A 23,153-nucleotide genomic window follows, 5' to 3' on the forward strand; every position below is an offset into this window, starting at 1 on the left:
CTGCATTATGAAGAGATGATACAGTGTCTCAGAGCAGAGCTGCTGCGTGGCAAATCTGATTAACTTTTTTGGTTGTCAATTTGGATGGGAAAGAAACCCACTGCGCAGACAACCAAATGCACAAACACAATCTGGCATTTCAAGCAACACAAACGGTGAAAAGTTTTCTTGCTGTATGGGCTCAACGCCAGAGTCAGGCTTTACTTTCACCAATTATTCTCCATTTTCTGCCTCAACAATCTATCCTCTCTGTCCATGAGACCTAACTCCCCCTCTCCACTTGGTTTGGGCTCAATATGGAACAAAGAGAAACTGATGATACTGTAATACTTACAGATACAGTACTAAAATGTACTGTATAAAAAAAGACAGCGACAAGTCTTTGACAACACATGGTGTCACTATCTCAGAATTTGAGGTTCCTTTGCTCACCTCTCCAGAAGCCGGCTCCACAGCCTTCAGCAGGTCAGACACGGCCCCTGCTAGAGTCCGGGCAGCCCTCATCAGGTCATTACCCCCGCCAACGTCGTCCTCCATCAGCGCAGCCAACAGCTTCACTCCCTTTGACATTTCTGTCAGGTTGGAGGAAATGGTGGTGATGGCGCAGCCCACCGCGGTGTAGTCTGTGTCAGTCGGATCACCTGAGTATGAGGAGATAGGACAGAATTAGTAAGAGCCATCAGACAGGTATGAGTCCTAGAGGCGTGAATAAAACAAAGCTTAGAGGGACTGCATAAACATCCATTTAAGCACAGAGAAATGATGGGAAAAAGTACAGGAACTGGTCAATCAGAATGGCACAGAGCCAAAATTCACCAAACCAAGGCAGGATATGACAGAACTATTAGACTTCGCACAGGATCTACAATGATGTTAATGAACAGCGGATTGATGGAAGGGTTCTACTTTAAAGTCTCTAATTGGCCAGATCATTTTAACTCTGCAGAAAATAGCACCCCAAAAATGTACTTCACACTCTCGCTGGTTTCATTAAGGATTCCTAAAGGGTCATAATAAATCCCACAGAGGCTAGGCAATCATACATAATGTAGCCTGGCTGTTCGAGACAGTGACATTAATGTGACTGTCTCGAGAAGTGCGCTAAATCCGAGCCTTGGGAGCAGACAAACAGAGCACATTCTGCTGAGTCACGCCAGTGCCACTGACCAGCTGTGAGGTTGACAACAGAGGCGGTTCCTGCAGTGATGGCGTCGACCTGGGAGTGGATCTCGTGCTTTGACTCGTCCATCTTGTTCTGGATCCACACCTTGGATGCCTGGGTACACAGACGCAGATAACACCAAACCGCATTACTTTGCAGGCAGGAAGTGCGAGCAAAACGTGGCTACCAATCTGCAGACAGCACCGTTATCTAACACTACATACAGTGAAAAGCATCATATTATTTACTGGGATATTGTGTTATGGCTGTTTTACATTACTATAATACGTGGAAGGAGTAGGTGCATGTGAAGGTTTTATGTTATTTGTGTGCACACTGCACTGTACCATGTCCTGTCCCAGTGGTGGCAGGTTGTCGACCTCCCCAAGGTCAATCTGGGCCTTCTGCACAGCTTGCATACTGGTGTTGATGGTTCCCATCAGAGCCTGCTGTGCTGAACTCTACACATACAGGAAGACCCCCATGAGGAGTGAAAAAAAGACAGAGTGGAGGATGATGATGTATCTGATATATCTGAATGGAAAACACGCAAACATCATACTGAGAGCCATTTTGCTGTTCTTACCAGAGGTGGCATGTGTCCACGGTGCATCTGACCCATTGTGATCTGCTGTTGAGCAGATGGCATGGTGCCCATGCTGAGTGACTCTGTGCCAATGGAGCCGGAGCGGATCACCCCTGGCAGCGCCACTGAGCCATGCTCCACCCGGCCCACACGATTAAACTGTTGCTGAAGGATGGTGGACCTGCAGGTACACAAACTCAGTGAATACGGCATTTGTAAGTGTTTTTCAAATGATTTCCTGTCTTAAGTTAAAGTAGAACGGTGCACACAGCATGAAAACAATTCACAAGTTTTCTTTTAGAGAGTAAATCTGTGAAGACACATTTATTTACAATACTTAAGATTCAAATCACACCGTCACTGAAGTTTTCAACTCAAGCAGAGAAAATCTCAGCTAATGTGTGTTTGGTTGATAAAGTCTGAGAGGCACAGGGACCTACCGAAATGATGCAATGGCAGTGACTAGCGCAGAGAATTTAGTTTTCTTAGCACGCCGGCTAATTTTGTTCATATTCGCACAGTGCCCTTTATCACCAAATTGATTAATCATTATCCTCTCAGCCACTCAAACGAGTTTAAAAAAGCTGTGCCAGACACAGCAGAGCAAGAGGAAAATGCCTCACCAAACACAGAGAGGGGACCAGAACAAGTTCCCCAAGCAGGAAAATAAACTGGTTGCCTGGATGCACGCTGGAGTGGTTGGATGCAAATACAACACCAACAAAGACAGACGGTGAAGATTTTAAAGAACATTTGTGATGATGCTGGCATTGTCATGTTATGTTTTCCATCCAGCGTTGCCTGGTTATATTTTCCAACACAGTTTTCTACGTAATAACCAAAAGAGGGAGAGAGCTAGTGGGAATGAGAACAACGTGAACTTTTAGAATATTCATGATTATTCTGTCAGGGCTGTACATGTCCTCCATGTACTGAGCTGTTATACTACAAAGTAAAAATCTGAGTTGAGACCAAAATGTGACTAACATGAAACAGTATGCCATAGAAATATAATTTCAGAGAAAATAGCATACAAAGTTTGCAAAACTACAAAATAAGAGCTAATAATGTTGTCCAAATAATGTGTTAAGAAAGCACTAAATTAACAATTTATCAGTTTTGGTTTGGCCAACCCGCCTTTAGTTACTGCTCTCTGTCTGTGTGGGGCAGTGTTGAGAGAGAGTATTGAAACAGACCTGGTTCTCTTTAATATCTCTTCTCAGCTTGACACCAGAGACCTAATTTCCACCCAGAAAACAAGAACTCCCTTTGCACTGCACATTTAAATAACACTCCCACCAGTTTGCACCACTCCTCCCATCTTTGCATCTTGCATGCTTCGCCAGGCACAGAAGTACTTAGATTCCAAAACTGGAAGTAAAATACTACACAAAGAGAGAAAGTACATTTCAATGTGAGGACAGTACCAGGCTGTGCTCTGCCTCCAGTCTTTGCAGACATTTTTCTCAGAGATGTCAGAAACTGGTAATTAAAAGCAAAATCCAAAAATCCAAGAGCAGACCAGATGTATACCGGGACATGATACACAGATGCACCCACAAATACACCACCAACCTTAAACCTCAAAATGCAGCTGTATAGTAGTTATATATCAGGGACAAGCTGGAGGGGCTGCAAACACGTTAAGACAGTAACACAAACAAGGGAAAGTCATTAAAAAGAAGACCAAAAAAAGGACATGTTTCTGTTTCTGGGAGATTTAACACCAGGCAGCATGATTGTGTTCATTTGTGACAGCGGGCCACTAACACAAAGAAGACTGACACCGCAGAGTCTTCCCACTGTGTACTTCTGGAAGACAAAGCTCGGTTTTGTTTTTCTTTAGATAAAGCCTTGCAGAGTTTGGCTCGCTGTGTGTTTGCAGTATTAAAGACTTTTGCCTTCGGCCGTGCATACAAGCCCAGATAAAACAAAAGGGGGAAAAAAATAAATGAGCAATTGCAGCAAATGCTCTCTCAGTTGAAAAAAGGAACGCTATATCAATTGAGGCTAGAGTGGAAAAGGGGCTTCGGTTACCATTCGCTGACAGTCCACTGTGGATAAATGAGGTAATACACATCTAATCAGGAAATGTTCAGATAAAGCCTTCGCTTGTCCAGTGCAGCAAAATCTCCTCACATAATGATTATCTCTCAGGATAACATCTAGCTAAGGAGGTGTTCATGTGGGGAAATGAGGTCCTGGAAGATGGATGCGTGAGCTGTGGGGTTGAGGGTGGTGGTGAGAAGGAAATTGAAAAAAGGACTCAGGCTGATATTGTGTTTTGCTAGAATAATATGCAATAACAACGGATGATGCTGGACCATAACACAATAAAGCACTTCAGGGATCATAAGAGAGATACTGGAGGAATTAATTTATAGAACTACAAGTTTGTTATGCAGAAGCTTTACTTCAGTTTTCTTGCTTTTGCTATGTAAGTATATTGCTTTCTGGTGATGGAGAGGTGGCTGTCTCCAACAGTGACAAGAAGCACTGCTTGTCATCTAGTTTCAACAAGAGTAAGACTACAGCCATGCTAACAGCTCCGTGAGGCTACACTTATGCACACAGTTTTGAGCTAAATGCTAACTTTGTCATGCTAACATTGGCATCCCTAAAATGCTGATTTAGTAAGTACAATGTTTACTCCTGTTTGACAAGTTAGCATGCTAACATTAATGTTTGTCATTTTAGTTTAGCGTGTTAGCATAGTAACATTACGTTTGTCATCTTAGTTTAGTGTGCTAGCATACTAGCATTAATGTTTGTCATCTTAGTTTAGAGTGTTAGCATGCTAACATTTGCTAATTAAGACTAAACAAAGTACAGTTAAGGGCTGACAGTGTCATTTGTTTGGCAGGTCACGAAACAAAGTATTAGACAAATTGAATTATTATTATTACCAAATTTCACGGCAATCCACCTATGAGCTGTTGAGTTCAGACATACTATCCACTGAGCCGTGCTGCTTGTATGGCTGACACAGCTTTTATTTTTAGTAATAAGTTGCTAATTTACATACTTTTTCGGGGACACGGATTCCTCAAGCATGGTGGACTCTTCATCACCTTCTAATCCAAAGCGGTCCTTGCTTTGTTTCTGCAGGAGACAGACAAGTGCATCAGCGCATCGTCAGTTTCATAAGAGCCAATGGTGGTTTTAGAGAGACTCCCTTAATTTGCACATGTCAGATTTAGTGTCACAGAAAGAAAATTTGGGCACAAAATCATCAGGTGACTCAAAGTAGGAAACTCAGATCGACACATAGTTGAATCTATTTTTCGGCTTCAGATGCACCAGCTGAAGATTTAACCTTAAATGTCACATGAAATACACACGAACTAAAGCAGCAATGAGCAAAGCAGTGTGTGGGAGCTCTCCACTTTGAAGTTGCCCTGCCACTCAACACACCTGTCACACTTTCAGGTGTGCAGAGGCATATTTTCAGTATTTTGAGGGCAGCAGGCACGAAATTCGATGTTTGTGTCGACTTTCTTAACTGAGGGAGGAAAGACTGGACACCCAAATGCTAAGAACATTTATTCCACTCTTAATATTCAGTCACTTGAGCTGCTTTAAGCAGCATGGTGACTTCTTAAAGTGTGCCACATGAGCCCACCTGTCCTGCACTTCTTTTTATACAACTGCAGCTTGAGCACATCAACAGATCTGCAGATCTGACACTTATTCTGCCTCGGGAGGATATTGATTCATCATGATTCATCTGCGTCCACAGAGAAGAATGCCTCACCTTTTTGAGGATGATGTCGATGTAACCAGCAATGAGCTGAGAGATCTGCTCCCCTTCAGTGGTCTGCACTGAGTAGTAGCTCTCCTGGTACTCCCCAAAGTCCTACACACACAAACACACACACACACACACACACACACACACACACAATCCCGTCTCCATCATGCATTTTATACTGGACTGTAATGCAACAATTGAAGTGCTTGTGCTGTATGCAGGATTTATTGTGATGATTAATGTGAACTGCTATACATTGTGTTGGGAAACATCAAACTGCTGCAACATACAGAGTCAGACTAACCCAAGAAACATCTTGGACCAGAAAAAACATATCTGGAGCATTTTTTCTTGTAAAGGGTAAAAAGTAAAACAAATGGGCAACTTAGAGCATATCAAAATATAGGACTCTTTCAACAAGTGAACCACAAATCAAACCTTTGAATCCATTTCAAACCTCGTGTCACAAAAATGCACGTCCTGAACCACAAAGCACTCCGCTGAATTAACAAGGAGGAGAGAGTGTGTTATTAATTTAACAGAGACAGCGCCTCTACCAGATCTGCAAGATTAAATCCATGTTGCTCATCGACTCCGGGTGCTGACACAAAGCAGGGATATTGACAGGGAAGACAAAAGAGTCTGTTCAATAACTGAAGTGCATGAGGGAATGAAAGGACAGGCAGACTGAGCACTATGAAGATTGTTTAATGGCCACTGCAGGGAACAGTCGGGCTCCATCTGAGCCTGTCGATCTTATTTACTACTCGGGATATAATGCTCTGTGTGGACAGAATGACTAAAAGCCAGCAGTGTCAAAACCTTGGGGAAAAAACATGCAGACCGGGTGCTTCTGCGATAAATCCTGGAGAAAGGCTGCATCAGTGTGCAGTCGGGTGGTTTCTGTATGTGCGTCTTACCAGGGTGAAGCTCTTGGGTGACGCCGCCCACCTCTTCACAGTGGTGAGAGGCCACTCCTGAACCACATCTTTGGTCCTCTCGTCCACTCTCATCACAGACTCTTTGGTGATGCCCAGGAGCCGCGGCACCAGCTTGTTCTTGCTCTTCATCTTCTCCTGCAAAAACAAAACAAACAGAAACACTGCCTTTAAACATAAAAACATTGCAGCAAACCAATACTGAACCAAAGTCCTTCTGGAACTGCAGCATCACTGTTGGATGACAGTAACCACCGACTACACATTATTGACAAGTGTCAACCTACAATCTTGAGCTTTGGTTGGAGATGTGAGTGTTTCTTTTGTGCAGATCTCATCAGTACTGGACTACAGGGCATTTATCACTCTTCAGTCCCTGAAGTTCTATTTCACCGCAGGCTGAGATTTGCAATGGATGACTTTGAAATCTTGAAAACAAAGTACACTTTTAAAGAAGTGGGTTGCCTTTCCTTTCCACAGCCGCAGTCTTTTGATGTATGTTTATGAAGCCTTTCTAAGAAAAACGTTTTTTAATCGCTCATCATTTCCACACAGAAGGGAATCAAGCTGTTCACAACATCTAACGCCTGGATTTTTCCAAAAAAAAAAGGCAATTAAACTTTTCCTTCCATTCAGATGAAGTCAACTTTATTTCCTTTTCCTAATTTCAAAATATTGAATCAAACTCTACATCAGCTACCTGGACATGCAATGGTTAAATTTATAGACATTTATCATAATGCCGCCCAGGTGTTTGCTAATAGCATTAGCATTAGCGACAGCTCTGACAGTGGCCTATGGGTTTCTATGAGTACTGCTACTGGTATTAACGCCAGTGCTGGTGCAATCAGCACTCATACCAATGCCTGCAGCAGTAGTAGGGCCATAATTACTCACCATAGTACTACAAGGTCTCTCAGTTTGACTGCTGGAGACCATGCAGCGCTCCCTCACATGCACTTCAATTGAAACTCTGTATGTTTTAATGTTTTAATGTCTAATGTTTAATGAGATGAATAAAGTATCTATCTATCTATCTATCTATGTCAGTTTGTCTTATCTTGTCTGTATTTGTCACTGCAACATGGAGCGTCTCTGATTTCCATTTTCTTACGTATACAGGACAGCTCGCTCCCACTGTACGAACAAAACATAGAGTGACTAAATGAAAACACATGATAAACCAGCAACGTGCCGACCTCAGCGATGCACACAAACATTTTAAATGTCAATCTAATACCCTTCAGCGAACAAATTCTGCCCACATTTGCTTCCCTTAATTGCCATATCCTGCTGCATGCTGAGGATATTATTTGAATAAAAAGGTATTCAGAGAAAAGTACAGATTAACAGGTCAACCAACAAAATTCTAATTCACACGAGGCACAGCCGGTTCGCTGCAATGCCGATCTGCCAAGATATGTATGTTATGCCTTAATCATGTCTTTATGTGCCTGTCTAAAACTCAACCTCCTCTTGTATCCATTAAGCCTCTAATGTCATACTCCAGTCGCGCTCTGAGCCCACAGAGCGTCTTTTCCTTCCCCTGTCATGGAAAGAGAAAAAGCGTTTGTTCAGGAGCTACAGTCGGTGAGCAGATGGACGGACCGTGATGTGCTGTGACGTGAGGGCAAAGAGGTGAGTTGTATAAAAGTCCTGGAGGGCCTGTAAACTCTCTGGGGCCTCCGGCGGGTTATGGGTTAGGCACTATAGGCTGCATTTTTTCCAGGGTTATTTTTAAGATGTTTCTGCTCCACTGGATTACACTCAAGGGTGACGGAAATGACAAAGGTGAGCGCATTGGACGTCAAACTGATCAAGGGGAACACAGATCTGAGGCCAGGAGGTGGGATATGGTTTAAGATGTGTGTGCTTATGCTTTAAAAGGAATGAAAGGGAAAGTACAGTGTGGACTTGCAGGGCTGTGGAATGTGTGAGCTGCTGCAAATGAAGATTTGATGAGGTGAGCGCCGATCTAATAGAGAGTTTCTCTTTTTTTATACCGCATCTCTGCCCTTATCCTCTGGTGCTGAGAGCTACTGATGAAAAGCCAGGAACTGTCTGGCAGAGAGTCAGTAACAGCAGCACAAGTGACTTTTTTTTTTTTTTTACAAGCAATTACCAGAAATGATCTCATTTTCTACGAGAGCTCAGCAATGAAGTCAGAAAAGGTGACGACTAGAAAGCAATTTATCGATGCAGGTGGGGAGCTTTCCCATGACTTTATGCAGGATGTCCCTCTTGGCAACAAATGGTGTGAAGCAACAACAACAAAAAAAAAAGGGGGGGTATTATCTGTCAGTCTTGTCATAGCAGTTGCACAGGTGCCACGATTGGAAATCAGCAAATTGCACCTTTCAGCAGGCATCTGCTGGCAGTTGGACTTATTTGGTAGAGTTATTTGTCCCGGGTGTGCCTGTGCGATGCCTCCCAGTCTCCCTCATTCACTCCACCCCCCCCTCAACTCGCTCTGAAATAATCTTTAGTGCCACACTCGGCTGCACAGACACATTTGGTTTCCTTCCAGCAACACGCTGAAGCTCCCTGCAGACGAGGTGTATGTGTGTGCTTGTGAAAAAGTGAAACAGTGAGAGATATAAGATGTCATATATGCCGATAATGAAAACACCCAGCTCAAAAACCAATGCAACAGCAGAGCTGCCGAAGTTTTGCATCATCTGTCCAACAAGGACATTTTGAAATTAGGCTTTGAGATCTTATATTAGCTTTATTATCCAGCAGAGGATAACATTTTCAGGTTATAAGAGCTGAATAAAAAGACTGTACTCCTTTAGTATTAGTATTCCTAGTATTCATGTCATACAATGTGTGCCTGTTTTATTGAGTGATATTTGCTAACCTTATCTGCAGGTTTCGTTTTACTGGCCCTAAAAACAAAGCTCTTCTCATGTGTTTTGAGTGGGATGTTTTTTATTCCTGCTATGGGCGATATGAGAAGCTTTGTACATTCAGGTGGACACAGACAATTTCCCCCCCTGCTAGGCTCTGACTCCAACCTCTTTACCCCGTTAACACCAAACACAGAGAACAGATTTCACACTTCGGAGATAAAAGGCTCCGACTACGCTTCAACTAATTCCAAAATCTGCTTCCACCTCTATCAAATAATTCAATTCAACTTCAGGCTAGATTTTTCACTTTTTGAGGGCAGATGAGCTTTTCATTGGATAAATTGGTGCAGTGTTACTGTATGTTTTAGCGCTTACCTTGACCAGGAAGAAGGAGACGCCGTATGTCCGCAGAGACCGAGCCAGTTTGACGTATTTCACCTTTGCTTCGATCTCTGTCATTTCTCCACAGTTCTTGTGTTCCTGCAGGTTGGATTAAACATGCATTCAGCATCTGAACAGATGGTGCAATTGACAACTGTCAAATGAATTGAAGGTAGCGCTATCAATATGTGCATTTTTTGAAAAAAGACAACGTGACCGCACCTGGAATATTTTCTTCTCAGCTCCTCTCTGCTTTATGTATTCTTTGGGTAGAAACTCCTTCAGGCTGAAAAAGAGATGAAACACAAAAGATGCTGCAATTCATACAAAAAGCATGACCTCATTTTTTTTTTCTGCTACAGCCTTCAAACTCACAGAACAATCAATTTCGTAAACTCCTGGAGCTAAATTTATGATATGAATGCAAATGTTTGTACCGCTACTTTCATGAAAGGTTTAATTCTTCTGCTTTTAGTCAACTTTCTTCAAATTAAATGAGTCTGACACCCAGTATCTGCCAACCAATCTGGAGAAAGAATAAACTGTTTCCTTGAAAATGCAACTATTCGATATTGATGGACATTTTGTACCGCTGAGGAATCCTCTCGTGGGACGGATGCTTACTCTAAGAAACCAGGTTTGTGTTTATGCTCTATGTGAGGTCCAAACTGGATCTGGGCCTGGATGCCTCCAAACTCGCAGGCCTTGTCAAAAGATACGGGGTGAGAACCGTTTAGGATGTCGTCTCGAGCCTGAAAGACAAAAAGAAAACCTTTCATTAACTGGGATGTGCCATCAGCTCCAGCAAACATACCCGACTTTGCTTGAGGCACAAAAACTGCACCGGAGTACATCTGACGGGTCAGACCTGCACGTAAAGCAGATTGAGCTGGACCGGGTCTCGGGAGTCCACGTTCTGGTCGGAGTAGAAGAACTTGCGTCTGAGCAGAAGGGTCTCGTTCTCGTCCACCCCCTGCTCTCTGAACGTTCTGCTGTGGTCCAGCCAGTTCACTGACAACACACAGTACAGCGACGGGGGTTAGATTATAAAAAAATCATTCCAAAATTAATCTAGATACAAACATCGGTTCAGGATTTTTTTTACAATAAACCCGTCTGTGCGCTCACAGAGAAAGGAGAGGATTTCAAAGCAACGAGAGATCAAAGAAATCCTCGCCCGTTTCACTGCAAGTGATTATGTCTTTAAGAATTACCTTGGCCGGATTACGCGACTATCAACTCCAAGACATTTCAATTAGTCGTCCAATCATTATCTTTTACTGAGGGGTGGTTTCCCTGGAAGGATGGTGAATATCACAGGTAGCTGTGGTCGTGTTTTCATGTTTAGAGAGCCTCACACCTTTGATTAGAGGGACAAATCAATGACCCATCGAGGCCGGCCAGCGGGGGTTTAGCACAAACCCATCTGCGAAACAAATGACCGCCATCGACTGCACCATCAGGTGAAACACTAATTCTTCTGAACTCACGGTCATCGTCTGTGTGTAGTTTAGCTTTCAGCTTCTCCATCTTTCTCTCGTCTCGCAGCAGCGTCCTGTCTTTCTTCAGCGTGCCCATCCCATCCTCCTTCTTCTCCTCCACCGTCTCCTGGATCAGAGAGTACTCCTCATAGTTTGTGATGCCTGGAATCAATAAGGGGAAAAGTACTGATTCCCAGCATTGCACCGGAGTCAGGCTGGACACATTTTCAGTTTAGCACAGGCGCTTGAAGGGATTATTTCCTCAATGCTTTGTGAGCATCTCTGTGTTTTACATTCACACAGCTCCTGTGCACCAATGAAGGTTGTTTAGATTGTTAATTTAGTGTATTCACATTCTGTTTTCATTTCTCAATGACAGGGATCAAGCCACATGCTCTCTGACCACACAGGACTGGAAAAATGCATATGCGATAAAATAGGTGACAGATGGAAAAATGTGAATCCTGCACAGCACACCTCAGAAAAACGACTTGTAGAAAATGGCTATTAAAAGAAAGGATGTACCTATTCTACTGCATATAGTCACGAGCAGCTCTCCCACTGTTTTGGAGTCGTCCACCATGATGGTTTTGACGGCCCCATCCAACATTTTGATTTTCTGGGGCCTCTGCTTCTTCTTGTATTCAAGGATATCCTGCTCAAAGACAAGAGGCAGAGAGGAGAGAACAAAGGAGAAAAGAGTCAAAAAGGGGAGAGAGGAATGCAGGAATTAAATGTAAGGAAGAGAGAGAGAGAAAGAGAGAGAGAGAAAGTACCCGCTGAGAAAATGATCAAATGCATCCAGGTTGCGTGGAGCGAGAGGAGAATATAGGCCAGAAAACCTTATTTAACGGCTGCCTATCACAGCCCACTGCTCCCCTCCAATCACAACAATGAGGAGAGATTTGGTTCACAATAATTGGTCACAGTCATGCCTTCTACCTGGGTTGCCTTTGGTGGATTTGAAGAGGAGAAACCATTTAGAGCTGCAAAACCAAACCCACAGATGTACTGAGAGGGAGCTCTACACGACAAACTCGAGTCGGCCGAGCCTTTGGCAGCGGGGATCAGAGCCTGGCACGGGATCTACAGCTGGCTGCAGCGCCTCTTTAAAGTCACTCTGGAAAAGCTTCCTTTGATGTCCTTGATATCCAGTTTTATTCTGTGCTTTCATTTTCTTATTCTGCTTCACTGTTTTTATGCTCCTGTGTAGGATCTAACCATAAATTCTACTGTATTCTTTATTCACTGTTGCATTTGAAACTGCCAGCCTTTCATGGATTCAACATTTTTATTTGAATTCAACTGTGTTCATTTTATCCATCGTGAAGCACACTGTCACCGATCTATTTAAATAAACCATCACACCTGGAATCCAGTATGCAGTTTGTGGGTTATTAAAACAAAACCTGCATACTGTGCTTCACATGGATATTAATGCAAATGTGTGTGTGTGTGTTTGGTGAAACAGGTTGATATAGTTACCCCATTGCGGAGCATGTAGTAGTCTAGTGTCCTTCCAGACTCCAGCCAGATGCCTTTCCTGGGGTCTTCATCAGACAGAAACAGGCCGTAGTCTGAAGCTGGAGCAGTGAGGAGACACATCAGCATTCTACCGACTGCTGTGATGGAAGTGACTCATTATGCTGGGACCAGAGTACAATCCTGGCCCGACGCACGTAGCGCAACAGTTTCTCATTTTATCCTGTTCGCCTAGTAACAGCATACTCAGTGATGTCAATAGAAGCACACAGCGCTCTTCAGGCACATCTGTAAACACGGTGAGGTAAGCGGGAATGATGATGATGTCGGTGCTGCCAGGCAGAGCAGTAAAGTCGGACCCTGCCGCCTCCCTCTGATCACCTATATTAGCAGCACATGTTGTGATTGATTGGGCTTCAAGTGTGTCGTTCCCCACGTCTCCACCACCTCACATTAAGAAGGTATGACTCTACTGTCACCTAAAATATCATGTAGTCTGATCCCAGCATTAGTTTATCAGGACAATATTCCACACGACACAAGACTGAAAAGAAAAAAGGTGAAGCTGATGGTTATGTCAAACACTTACAAATGAGCTGGACAAATGAAATTTTTGACTATTTTTACTGTTTCTAAGTCTTTATTGTAACGTTTTGTGGTTTTGTATCCCAAGTATTTACACAAGTTTGTGACATCCATCTAAGAGCCAAACTAAAGTATTAATCTGGCAAATCGGATTCAGCTTGGACAATTTAGAAAAATACTGTAACCACTCGTTACAGTTGCTGCTCACAATTCTGCGAGCAACATCGAACATATTCCTCTACTTTACTATTGAGAACGCCCGATTAATCATAGTGCAATCAATCACACAGCATTCCTCCAGCAGATTTGTGTAAACAGCAAAGACACACATCCGACCGTCCTGCGAAATGGCTTTGATTCCACTCTCACCCTGTCCGGTCTGAGCCTCGGGGACCCTTTCTCTGATTATCCTACAGGCATCGTAGACGGCTGTGGAGGGCTCAAACTGCATCGTCTTTACAACATTGCACTGGCGAACGCAGATTTTCAGCGACAACACCACCATCTTGGCGGGCGGTGTGGGCGGGGGCTGCAGCTACACCTGCACAAAACGAGGACAGAGAGGGGGGAGGGGGGAGGCAGAGCAGGAGAGGAGTTGACTGCAGGTCCAAAACCTGAACACAGTGACAGCTACACACACACACTTCACACTCAGTCCGACATGCATTTCTCTTGTAAATGAATATGCATTAAAAGTTACGTTAATGCACTGTGGCATCACCGCTGCGCTTCACGAAACAGGTAGCATCTTTCTTTATTTCCCCCTACTCGTTTATCACTTCATGCATCTGTGCTCTCCTGTAGTTAGGCATGCTGTTATGATACACACACACTTGAGGGGGAAAAAAAATTTGTCTTTGCCTTGTACTGTCAAAAACAATGAAATTGCATGAATGTGAAGCAAGTGTTAATTTGTGCACAGCAAAGCCATTGTTATGCTTCATAAAACAAAAGAGCCAACAACAAATGTATCACTTTTTGAAAACAGCCCATCTGGTGCCTGCCGGGGACGAAGAAGAGGCACAGAGACTTTGAAGGTAAAATAAAGCACCAAAGCTATCCACAACAACTGGAAGTGGAGAGACAACTCCCCACAATCCCCTTTCATATTAGACGTGTGAAACAAACCACTTCTTAAATCTAAAATCGGTTTCATCGCCGGTGACGGAAACATCAACAAGAGCCTGAGCTCACATCATCATCTTCACACATAAAGAGGCAGCGAGGCCGTTTCCAGCTTGTTATCTTCACAAGAAATCTCAGTGTGGGTCCCACGCTGCTAAACTAACAGCATGCTCCATATTTTCTTACCACATATTAAGTTACCACAAAAACATCCTGAGCGACACACTGTGGAAAACAACACTAAATGTTGAGCTGTCAGCCTGCTTCTTCATCTGTTCCTGGTTACGCAATGCCTCAGTCTCACTGCATCAAGTCGAAATCTCACTAAAACTGCGTATTATACATTGAAAACTATAATTAAAAGAGAATTATCACCTGAATCTGCAGCTCCACTCGGCATTATGGAGCTTTATAGCAAGTTTCAGCTCATTGTTTTGCTGTCAGGCCAATAACTTTATTGTTTCAGTTCGCTCTCGCTGCTCTCGTAGCGTTGCTTTGGGTGGCAGCTGGCGGCTGTTCTCAGCGGCGAGCTCTGAAAAACCCACCGTACACTTTCTGCTCAGCAGACGGACACAGTTAGCAGCGAGCTGGTCAGCGCAGCAGAGCTTTTAGCAACTAAAGTAACAGCACTTGGGAGCTGGTGGAGACCAAAAACGGAGAAAAAAAGAGATTGATTATTAGACTTGAATTCACCAGGTGGTCTTGAAACACGACTCAAAATGATCATGTTGCTCTGTAACTCCTGGATGTGCAAATAAGCAACTGTAACAGTTTTTTCATTGCAACTTTTATGATATGTCAATGTTGTGTTCACAATTAAAAAAAAAAGAAACAATAATAATAATAAATACATAAGCTATTGCAATTTTAAATATGGTTACAAATGTGACAGCACCGTGATTTAAAGAGATTAACTGCAGGGAGAAGAAGGAGAAGAAAGCTGCGACCTCCCTGACAGAGCACCTCCTGTCTGGGACCAATGGGAACACAGGGCTCCTCTGTGCGCGGGGGTCAAAGGTGAGAGGTCACTCCGGGCCACGGCTGAAGTGCGCAGGCGGCCCCTCATCTGCTCGGCTAGCCTCTGACCCTGACTCAGATGCTCAGAATCTGGTTCCTATGTGAGATGTGTTCACATACAGCAGTGAAGGTGTTTGTCTGGTTCACAGTGTTGACACTTGTCTGCAGTATCCTGAAGCCAACGGCGGTAAGAATACAACTGGACATTATTCAAGGACATGTAATTAGTTTATCTGTCCAATGAAACACACTGATTTCAATATAATATTAACAAGCCAAGCAACATCACAGGCAGCCTTTGAAAGATGCCTCTGCAGCTGACCATTAAGATTTTTCTCACAGAATAATACTAATACACATTTCTTTTTTGTGTTGTTTTTTTTTTTTGGGCTGCAGCCTGTAAATTTTTCTCAGTTATTGCTTTGGGCTCCGTCTCAATCAGCGGAGCATTTCCACAGGCCTCCTGTTGATGGTGGCTGGACCGAAGCCAAGCACTTCATTACAATTGCTCACGCTGTCAGAGGCTGACTGCGCTTTAAGGACAAACACCATCCTGAAACAGATATTAAACGGTGTTCTAGCGATCCCACCCTGTCGAACCTAACCTGTCAGAATGAAAAGTCTCTTGGGGGAAGGATCACGACAGACAAGACTCCCACGGATGGCTTTAAAAGAGCTAATTCAGTGAATGAAAGCAACTGAAGTGACTCTGTGGAGACACGGGGCTGAGGGTGATTTACAAGTATATGAACGCATTTTTGAAATACTACAAACCCTGTTTTGTATGAATCCACAAAGCATCACCATCTGGTTCAGAGTCACAGTTCTGGGTTTTTTTCCCCTTCCTGTTCTGATTAGATCTCAAACTGGAGCCTCGGTGGTCTGCTTTTTACCTTTGGGTGGTGTTTGCTCGCCTCCGCAAACAAACTGCAAACCCACAGAAATAATGTGATATTCCTCTTTTAGACTGTAATCGCTGCAGCATCAGCCTCCACAAGCCTGAAAAATGGTCAAACAAACAGCAGGAAGAAGTAAAGAGATAAGCGGAAGTGATGAGGAAGGAGGACGATAAACTAATAATATGATGAAATGTTATCAGTGGAGCCACCAGCAGGTTTACACAGCGTGACCTATAGAGAGGGCTATTTATGGCTGTGTGGCTACATGCACAGAGATCACGTTTGGATTTGGACATTATGCCACATCACGGTTCAACATCTTTAACGTGGAAACTTTGCTGCAGTCCAGCGTACCCTGAGGCGCCTTCTCATTTCACTGTAATTGTATTTGTAATGTGAAACCAGCAGGTCTACAAAGCTCAACTTTAAGGGCATTTGACTAGTTTTTTTCCCCCAAACGTGCTTTTCTGTGGCATCCATGTCAGCCTCTGACTGATTTGACAATGCAGCTCTAGTGTCTGCATGCATTTGTGCAAGTGCAAGACTAACAGTTTGAAAGTCCTCTGGCATTGTTCCTGTTTTCTTTTATTCATATCTCTGTTACCCATTCAGAATCTCTTGAAAGAGACAATATACAACGACAAACAGAAGAGTAAAAAGAAACTGTACTGCACAGTAAGGCTGTGCGATATGACCATGTGACAAAAGGAAAAACGTCTGGTTTCATACTACAGAGCAGTTTTTTTCATCATGGGCATCGCTTTGCTTTCTTCTGCACGGCACGGGTGAGGGCAGGAGATTTGCATGAAGGCAACACAAACAAACAAACAAACATGGAGGACAGGAACACGACACAGAGTGGGGCAATTCTGAACAGGACAAGGACTCCGACCAGGCTTAGAGAATAAAAACAAATGCTCTGCATCAATATTAATTAGCTCAGGTAGCCAATTTGACCATGATCCCCACCTGAGGGCTCCTGACCGTCCACCACTCTCAACACTTAAGCCTGCTATTGGCTATTTGAGGCCTCAAGTCAAATTCACCATTTTTGAGGTGTAAAAAAACTTAATGAGCTCACACACAATCCCTCTCGGTCTTAGCAGTAATACGAAATTGGGTTATGTCACACACCATGGTTATCCCCCTCCTTAAACCATGTTGAGCCCCGATGTGAATCATCTGCGTTTTTTTTTTCACCACACACAAACAACACATTTACAATGAGACTTGTTTCATAAACAGACACTTTCACTTTCTTCAACTTGTTTAACATCAAACCTTTCACCTGATTAAATACAAATAACGCAAAACAAAACAAATTATGAGCTTAATTTGAGCATGACACGCCAATAAAGCAAAGTAAAAAAAATAAATAAATAAAATGAAGGTAAATCTCTCCTTCATCCTGTATGGAGACAAAGCAGAGTCTCCATCAGAGCTGGATTACCACCAAAGCATCCTATTATACATTCTCCCTTCCCCACAATGAGAAAGGATTTGCTGAGATCAAATGTGATTGTAAAGCCCCCAAAACACTTGAGCACAACCAATTCATTAGGCTGCTACCAAATCCAGTGTGGGAATAAAGGCTCCAGTGTGCATACAGCACTAACAAACCCACCTTAGTAATCATGCATGCCCCTAATGCAATTTAACAGACAGCTCCCTCTGTCTCTCTGTCTCTGTCTCTAGAAAAGAGTAGTCCGAATGTTTTGTGCAAAAAACGTGCAGAGAGTGTAAGAGAGTCACAATAAGAACATATATGTGCTGCATATATTTAAGACCTGCCTTAAAAGCATATTTTTCCAAATAACGTCTATAAGGATGCTGTTAACTGTCTCCTGCATTAGCATCAGTACAATGAACATGGTCCACAAAAAGATATCTGTGCACGATTTATTTTCTTTAATGAAGAAAAAAACGCCACTATTAATTAAGAAAAAAATGCAACATGCAACTTGTTGAGGCGTGACAGTTTCTAGCCGTGCAACCAGCTCCGTGATGACAGCACAGCGGTGCTTTGAGCTGTCGTCAGCGCACTAACAGGTCACAAGGAACATAACATGCCAACAATTAGCAGGTTTACCATGTTCTCCAACTTTAGTTCAGCATGCTAACATTTGCTAATTAGCGCTAAACGCAAACTCAGCCGAGGCTGATGGGAATGTCACCAGTTTTGCAGGTATTCATTCATAAACCATAAAGTACTGGACAAATTAAATTTTTTGATCTGATGATGCTATGAGAAGAAAAGATAAGGGATCAGCAAAGTTATTAAAATTCACCCACATGGGAACATGAATGTCCGTATAAAGTTTCATTGCAATCCATCTGATAGTTGTTGACAATCTGGACCAAAGTGGTCCCATTTTTAGCCAAACCACACAATTATGTTTGAAGGGCATATTGTTGGTCATACTCAAGTCTTCATCATGTGGAAAATGTTGAATGGAAGAATGCTTTTAATCCGTCTACTCAGTATATAATAATTGGCTCCATTATCCAATCCTGGACTTTTATGGCATTTTATGGGCATAACAGCATATTCGGATGAGTAATGCCTAATGAGTTGACATAATTACACATGCAGAAGCACAAGAAGTTTTAGCAGTACAAGTTTACAATTGTGTTTTGCAAAGAACAAATAAAGTGACCAGAAATACTACACAAGAGGCTGATGACACACCACTTGCAAGCTGGGATGAAGAAGAGCTGCATGATGACTACAGCAGTGTAGTCTCACCTTCAGCAACCTGCTACATCACCCCTGTCTTCATCTCTCTCCATGCTGGTAAATCCACCTGGATGCAGGCCCATCTGTTTGTCTGCATGCTCTATTTACCTGCCTGCCGTATCCGGCCGTACGGCTCATCCACCTGCTGCACCAGGGTGCTGTCAGTCTGTATCTGTCTACTTTACTTGCCTTCCTGCTGCACAAGAGGGGCGCAGCGACACTCTCCGCAACATCAAGAAACTTTCGCAGCCATTAGTTTGAAGGAATTAATGCAATTTTAAAACCTTTAATGAAGCAGTTTGAAGAGAGAAAAGGGACCTGCTGGCCTCACACAATGAACCTACTGAAGCACCAACGTATGGAAAAGTAAACACACAGACAGGGAACACAAATCCATAATCATTAACACGCTGTACACTCCCACACTGTAATACATAAGCACAAAGCATCCCTCCCCCTCCTGACTTTAAACCCAACTGCACCCGCTACACCTACACTCCTTTGATCTCCTGCAGGCCCACATAACAAAGAATATTCAATAGAACCGCTCTGCTGAAAGCAACATTTTTCATGTGCTTTACAGCAACGACAGCAGACGCACATTCAGGGCCAATTAAATCATAGCGGACTGGACTTTTGTAATTAAGATGGATTTTCAGGAACATGCTATTGTGCGCGATGACTAGCTCTCATACAACTTGTACATAAAGTCAATATGTTCAATACTTGGGTCATTTGACAACTGAGCAAACTCCAGGTTGATGAAAGCTTTTGAAAAACCAACCAAGTGGGATTTGAGTTCAGAATTCTTAGAAACATCGGTTTTAGGTATAGCAATCTGTCGGTCGGTCCACCATTTTGGTCCAGAGTGAGTATCTCAGTGACTGACAAGCATTACCAGGAAGCTTCATACACACTGACTGACTGACTGACTTTGGTGAACTTTTCTTCTGGTGCAACTATGAAGCTTACTTCTGTGATCTAGAGTATAATATCTTGAACCGGACTGGCATGACATTAGCTACACATACTCAAGACCCCTACAGGATGAACTGATACTCTGAACTGTACTCTAGCGCCCCCAGCAGTGAAATATCTTAGCATCTACTTGACGGACAGCCATAAAATACTGGTTCCTTGAGGACTCAAAGCACTGGTGTGCCTACAGCAAGTAGAGCCACTCAGAGACACTAACAGCTATTTCCATGCCATGTCACATGCAAACCCTGCACTAAGTCTGATTACAGTTAAGAGAAAGCACAGCTAGAAATTGTGGAAAGAGTCGGCTGCATTCAAGCGGCCGAGCCCTGAAGGTGCTTTTTAGCCTTGTATCATATTAACCCTGCACAAAAAGCACACAATGGGGACGTACTGTATCTACTTGCTGTCAAAGACATTGTGGCGGTGAGGCCACTAGGAGAGATGATACTGTGCTTGTATTATATTCCTCAACAGCAGAGTGGCCTGGAGCCAAAGTGAAGGCAGCCTGAATGTGTCACTTTGGAGGTCAGACAAACAGACGGAAAATCCATTTGAATGACGTGATTTTGAAAATGTCCCCATTTTAAATGATGGCGTGATCATGTGACTGAGTAGCCCCAACCTACTGGAGCTGGGAAACGCACATCCAACAGAACAAATGTTGACAGATGTCAAACAATGTGAGCTAGTGTTTGAGTCAGCAACTCGGAGACATGTGCTATGACATACTTCAGATACAGCAAATACAGGCATCACACCGGAGGAGGACAGATTCAGCACACACAGAACACTACAGAGTAAGAGGTGACACTTTGCCACCCTTTTGATTTCATTTGGAGAGAGCGGCCGGCCTAAGAGTCGGACAAAGGCTCACGAGATGAAAGGAAAATGAGACAGAGCACTGGAACATGTAGCTATTGTTCAATAGATCAATAAGGCAGATCGGTGCCTGCTGGGAATGCCCAGGCCCTATTACAGTAACATGGCCTCTAATCCAATAATAGAACAGCCAACAAGAGAGGCAGGCCAATCCTGGAGGAGTTCTGGACCAGGGAACATGTCAAATATTTGGCCAGTGTATGCTGGTAGCCTAGTTTCGACACCACGGCCAAACTGAGCTAACAAAAGCACAGTCATTTGTTTTCTTTGGTTTAGGCCTGAGTAGCATTTCTGTTTTAGTCCAACTGGAATTAAATTGCTTTTTTTTTTGTCTTTACAGCATATCTGCACCATGAATCATGTGTTCTCTGATCTCCTTTGAGGAAAAAACATCAAAAACCAAAACAGACACATTTATGACGCCTCCCGTTTTGCATTAATTTGACAGCATAACATTTGGTGTCTGTCTTCATAGATGAAGACCCTATTTCAATGCAGTCAACCAAATTTTGCACAAAGCAGCCTCCAGTCAAAAACACACCGGCCCGCCCTTCCAGCCAGCTGAGGCCAAATTATATTTGAGAAGAAAAACTGAAATTAAATAGCATTTGTTCATTTAGCGACTGGTTGCCTCCAGGGACCCAGATAAACACATCCATTTGCAGTTAAAAAACATACTGTTCCTGACCTAAAGCAAATAAACAGCCCATGCACAGCACAATACAGCCTTATCATATGACAGTGGCTTTCACTCTGACACCACACACGGCCTCAGGAGGATGAGAGCTGCTGAGAAACTCAATCCTGTTGTTTTCCAATTGAATCTGGGAGTAGATAAACATTGCATTGCAAATGCTGTAATACGTGTTCATACAGGATGAACACGGCAAATGAAACAGACGAATAAATGCGAAAACAAAATCTTTTGCTCTGTGAGCCTACTGTGAAACAGGCTTTATTAATATTATTCCTGACTAACAAGTACATGGTGGGGGACTAATTTGCTCCTGGAGCATGTTGCATATTATGATCCATCTATTTTATATGCACTGCAACTGAATAATAATTAGGCTGCGTAATGCACCACTTTGTCGGGCTTCATCGTTACCCTCTTGAGGGCGTCTAGTTGAGATATTAAAAGGGAAATCTGTGTGATAGGACCCGACTGCACCAAATTCAATCAATTTATACAGAACCATGAAACTCAGTATCAGGTGAAAGGCAGCATCATCACCAGCTGAGGATGCATGCAGACAACATGGGCATAAAGAAGCAGCATTGTACTGCAGGGTAGAAGTACTAAGCCTGTTTTTACCCTGAATCCTATCCCTTAACAAGAGCAGAGGCTTTTAAGGGTTGGAACTAAACACTGAGTTTGGTAAACTCGACACCAAGTTAAGTTTGGTCGAACGTAAACTTCAAAACTCACCAGGGTTTGCTAAAGATTCAGAAGTAAAACTACGCTTACTGCTGGAGGTACGGTGGTAAAGTGAGCATTGATACTGATACTTGATATGCTGAGAGTCGTTCTTATTAGAGCTGCATGCACAGCTGACAGCTTGCTGACCTGTTTCATCGCTACTCATCTCAACTGGCCTTTCAAGTGTTTAAGTATATTTAATCAGTGTATTCTCAACTGCACGAGACACCCTCCAATATATACATAGGGTTACTCCATAATGAATCCGTTTCAAACCCTTTCCGGAGCGAGGCGACCTTTTCTTTCAAATAAACTCAGCTGGAGTTTTGTTTTATCACTGCTGTCGACATTTCCATGAAAACACAGTGTAAACAAGCCATTGGAGACACTCTCGCTGCCTACTCATCAGGCAGAAATGGAACTGATCTAAAACACACAGCCTTAGTCACACACGAGCGAGCCGGCGCAGTTCAGAGTGAGGTCGTCATCATCCAGCAGGCCGAATGGGGCGGCGGTGGCCGGTGACAGTGGAGTCAGTGGGAGATGCAGGCTGAGGGGCTGAGTGAGCATCACTCCGCCTTTTCTAAGTGCGCCTGAGTCAGGTGACACCCTGCTCCCGCTCGGTAGTCGAGGTGTGGCTCGCAGTCCGCACAGGCTCCAGCAGAGTTCAATTTCTTTTTTCCTTCAAGTAGTTTCTCTGTGTTCATGAAGACAGGCTGATTGAATTCTGCAAGTCTCTCAGAGAAAACATGGCCGTCATTAAAGAGCAATTCCACTGTTTCAGCAGTTTGGAAGAAAATGTTGTTAAACCCTTGGCTGAGAAATGTATCCACAATTTTTTTTTTTAAATGCCATTGGACCAGAGTGGTCACAATCT

The 23,153-nt window shown here is 43.3% G+C and overlaps 1 protein-coding gene across 1 annotated transcript in view; it reads right to left on the bottom strand.

Annotated features, from left to right (window-relative positions):
- Nucleotides 1-23,153, bottom strand: part of tln2a (talin 2a) — a 67,005-nt gene that overhangs the window by 33,145 nt on the left and 10,707 nt on the right. The window contains exons 2-16 of the mRNA XM_041935648.1: nucleotides 13,588-13,759; nucleotides 12,637-12,734; nucleotides 11,677-11,806; nucleotides 11,161-11,313; nucleotides 10,539-10,681; nucleotides 10,295-10,422; nucleotides 9,893-9,956; nucleotides 9,665-9,769; nucleotides 6,420-6,575; nucleotides 5,503-5,604; nucleotides 4,774-4,850; nucleotides 1,749-1,929; nucleotides 1,510-1,623; nucleotides 1,168-1,276; nucleotides 433-641 (exon numbers count right to left, since the gene is read on the bottom strand). Of these exons, the coding sequence (XP_041791582.1) occupies nucleotides 433-641; nucleotides 1,168-1,276; nucleotides 1,510-1,623; nucleotides 1,749-1,929; nucleotides 4,774-4,850; nucleotides 5,503-5,604; nucleotides 6,420-6,575; nucleotides 9,665-9,769; nucleotides 9,893-9,956; nucleotides 10,295-10,422; nucleotides 10,539-10,681; nucleotides 11,161-11,313; nucleotides 11,677-11,806; nucleotides 12,637-12,734; nucleotides 13,588-13,723 (1,905 nt within the window). The 5' untranslated portion in view covers nucleotides 13,724-13,759. The remainder of the gene's footprint in view (nucleotides 1-432; nucleotides 642-1,167; nucleotides 1,277-1,509; nucleotides 1,624-1,748; nucleotides 1,930-4,773; nucleotides 4,851-5,502; nucleotides 5,605-6,419; nucleotides 6,576-9,664; nucleotides 9,770-9,892; nucleotides 9,957-10,294; nucleotides 10,423-10,538; nucleotides 10,682-11,160; nucleotides 11,314-11,676; nucleotides 11,807-12,636; nucleotides 12,735-13,587; nucleotides 13,760-23,153) is intronic.

This window comes from Chelmon rostratus, chromosome 1 (genome assembly GCF_017976325.1).
Source record: "Chelmon rostratus isolate fCheRos1 chromosome 1, fCheRos1.pri, whole genome shotgun sequence".
NCBI lineage: Eukaryota > Metazoa > Chordata > Actinopteri > Chaetodontiformes > Chaetodontidae > Chelmon > Chelmon rostratus.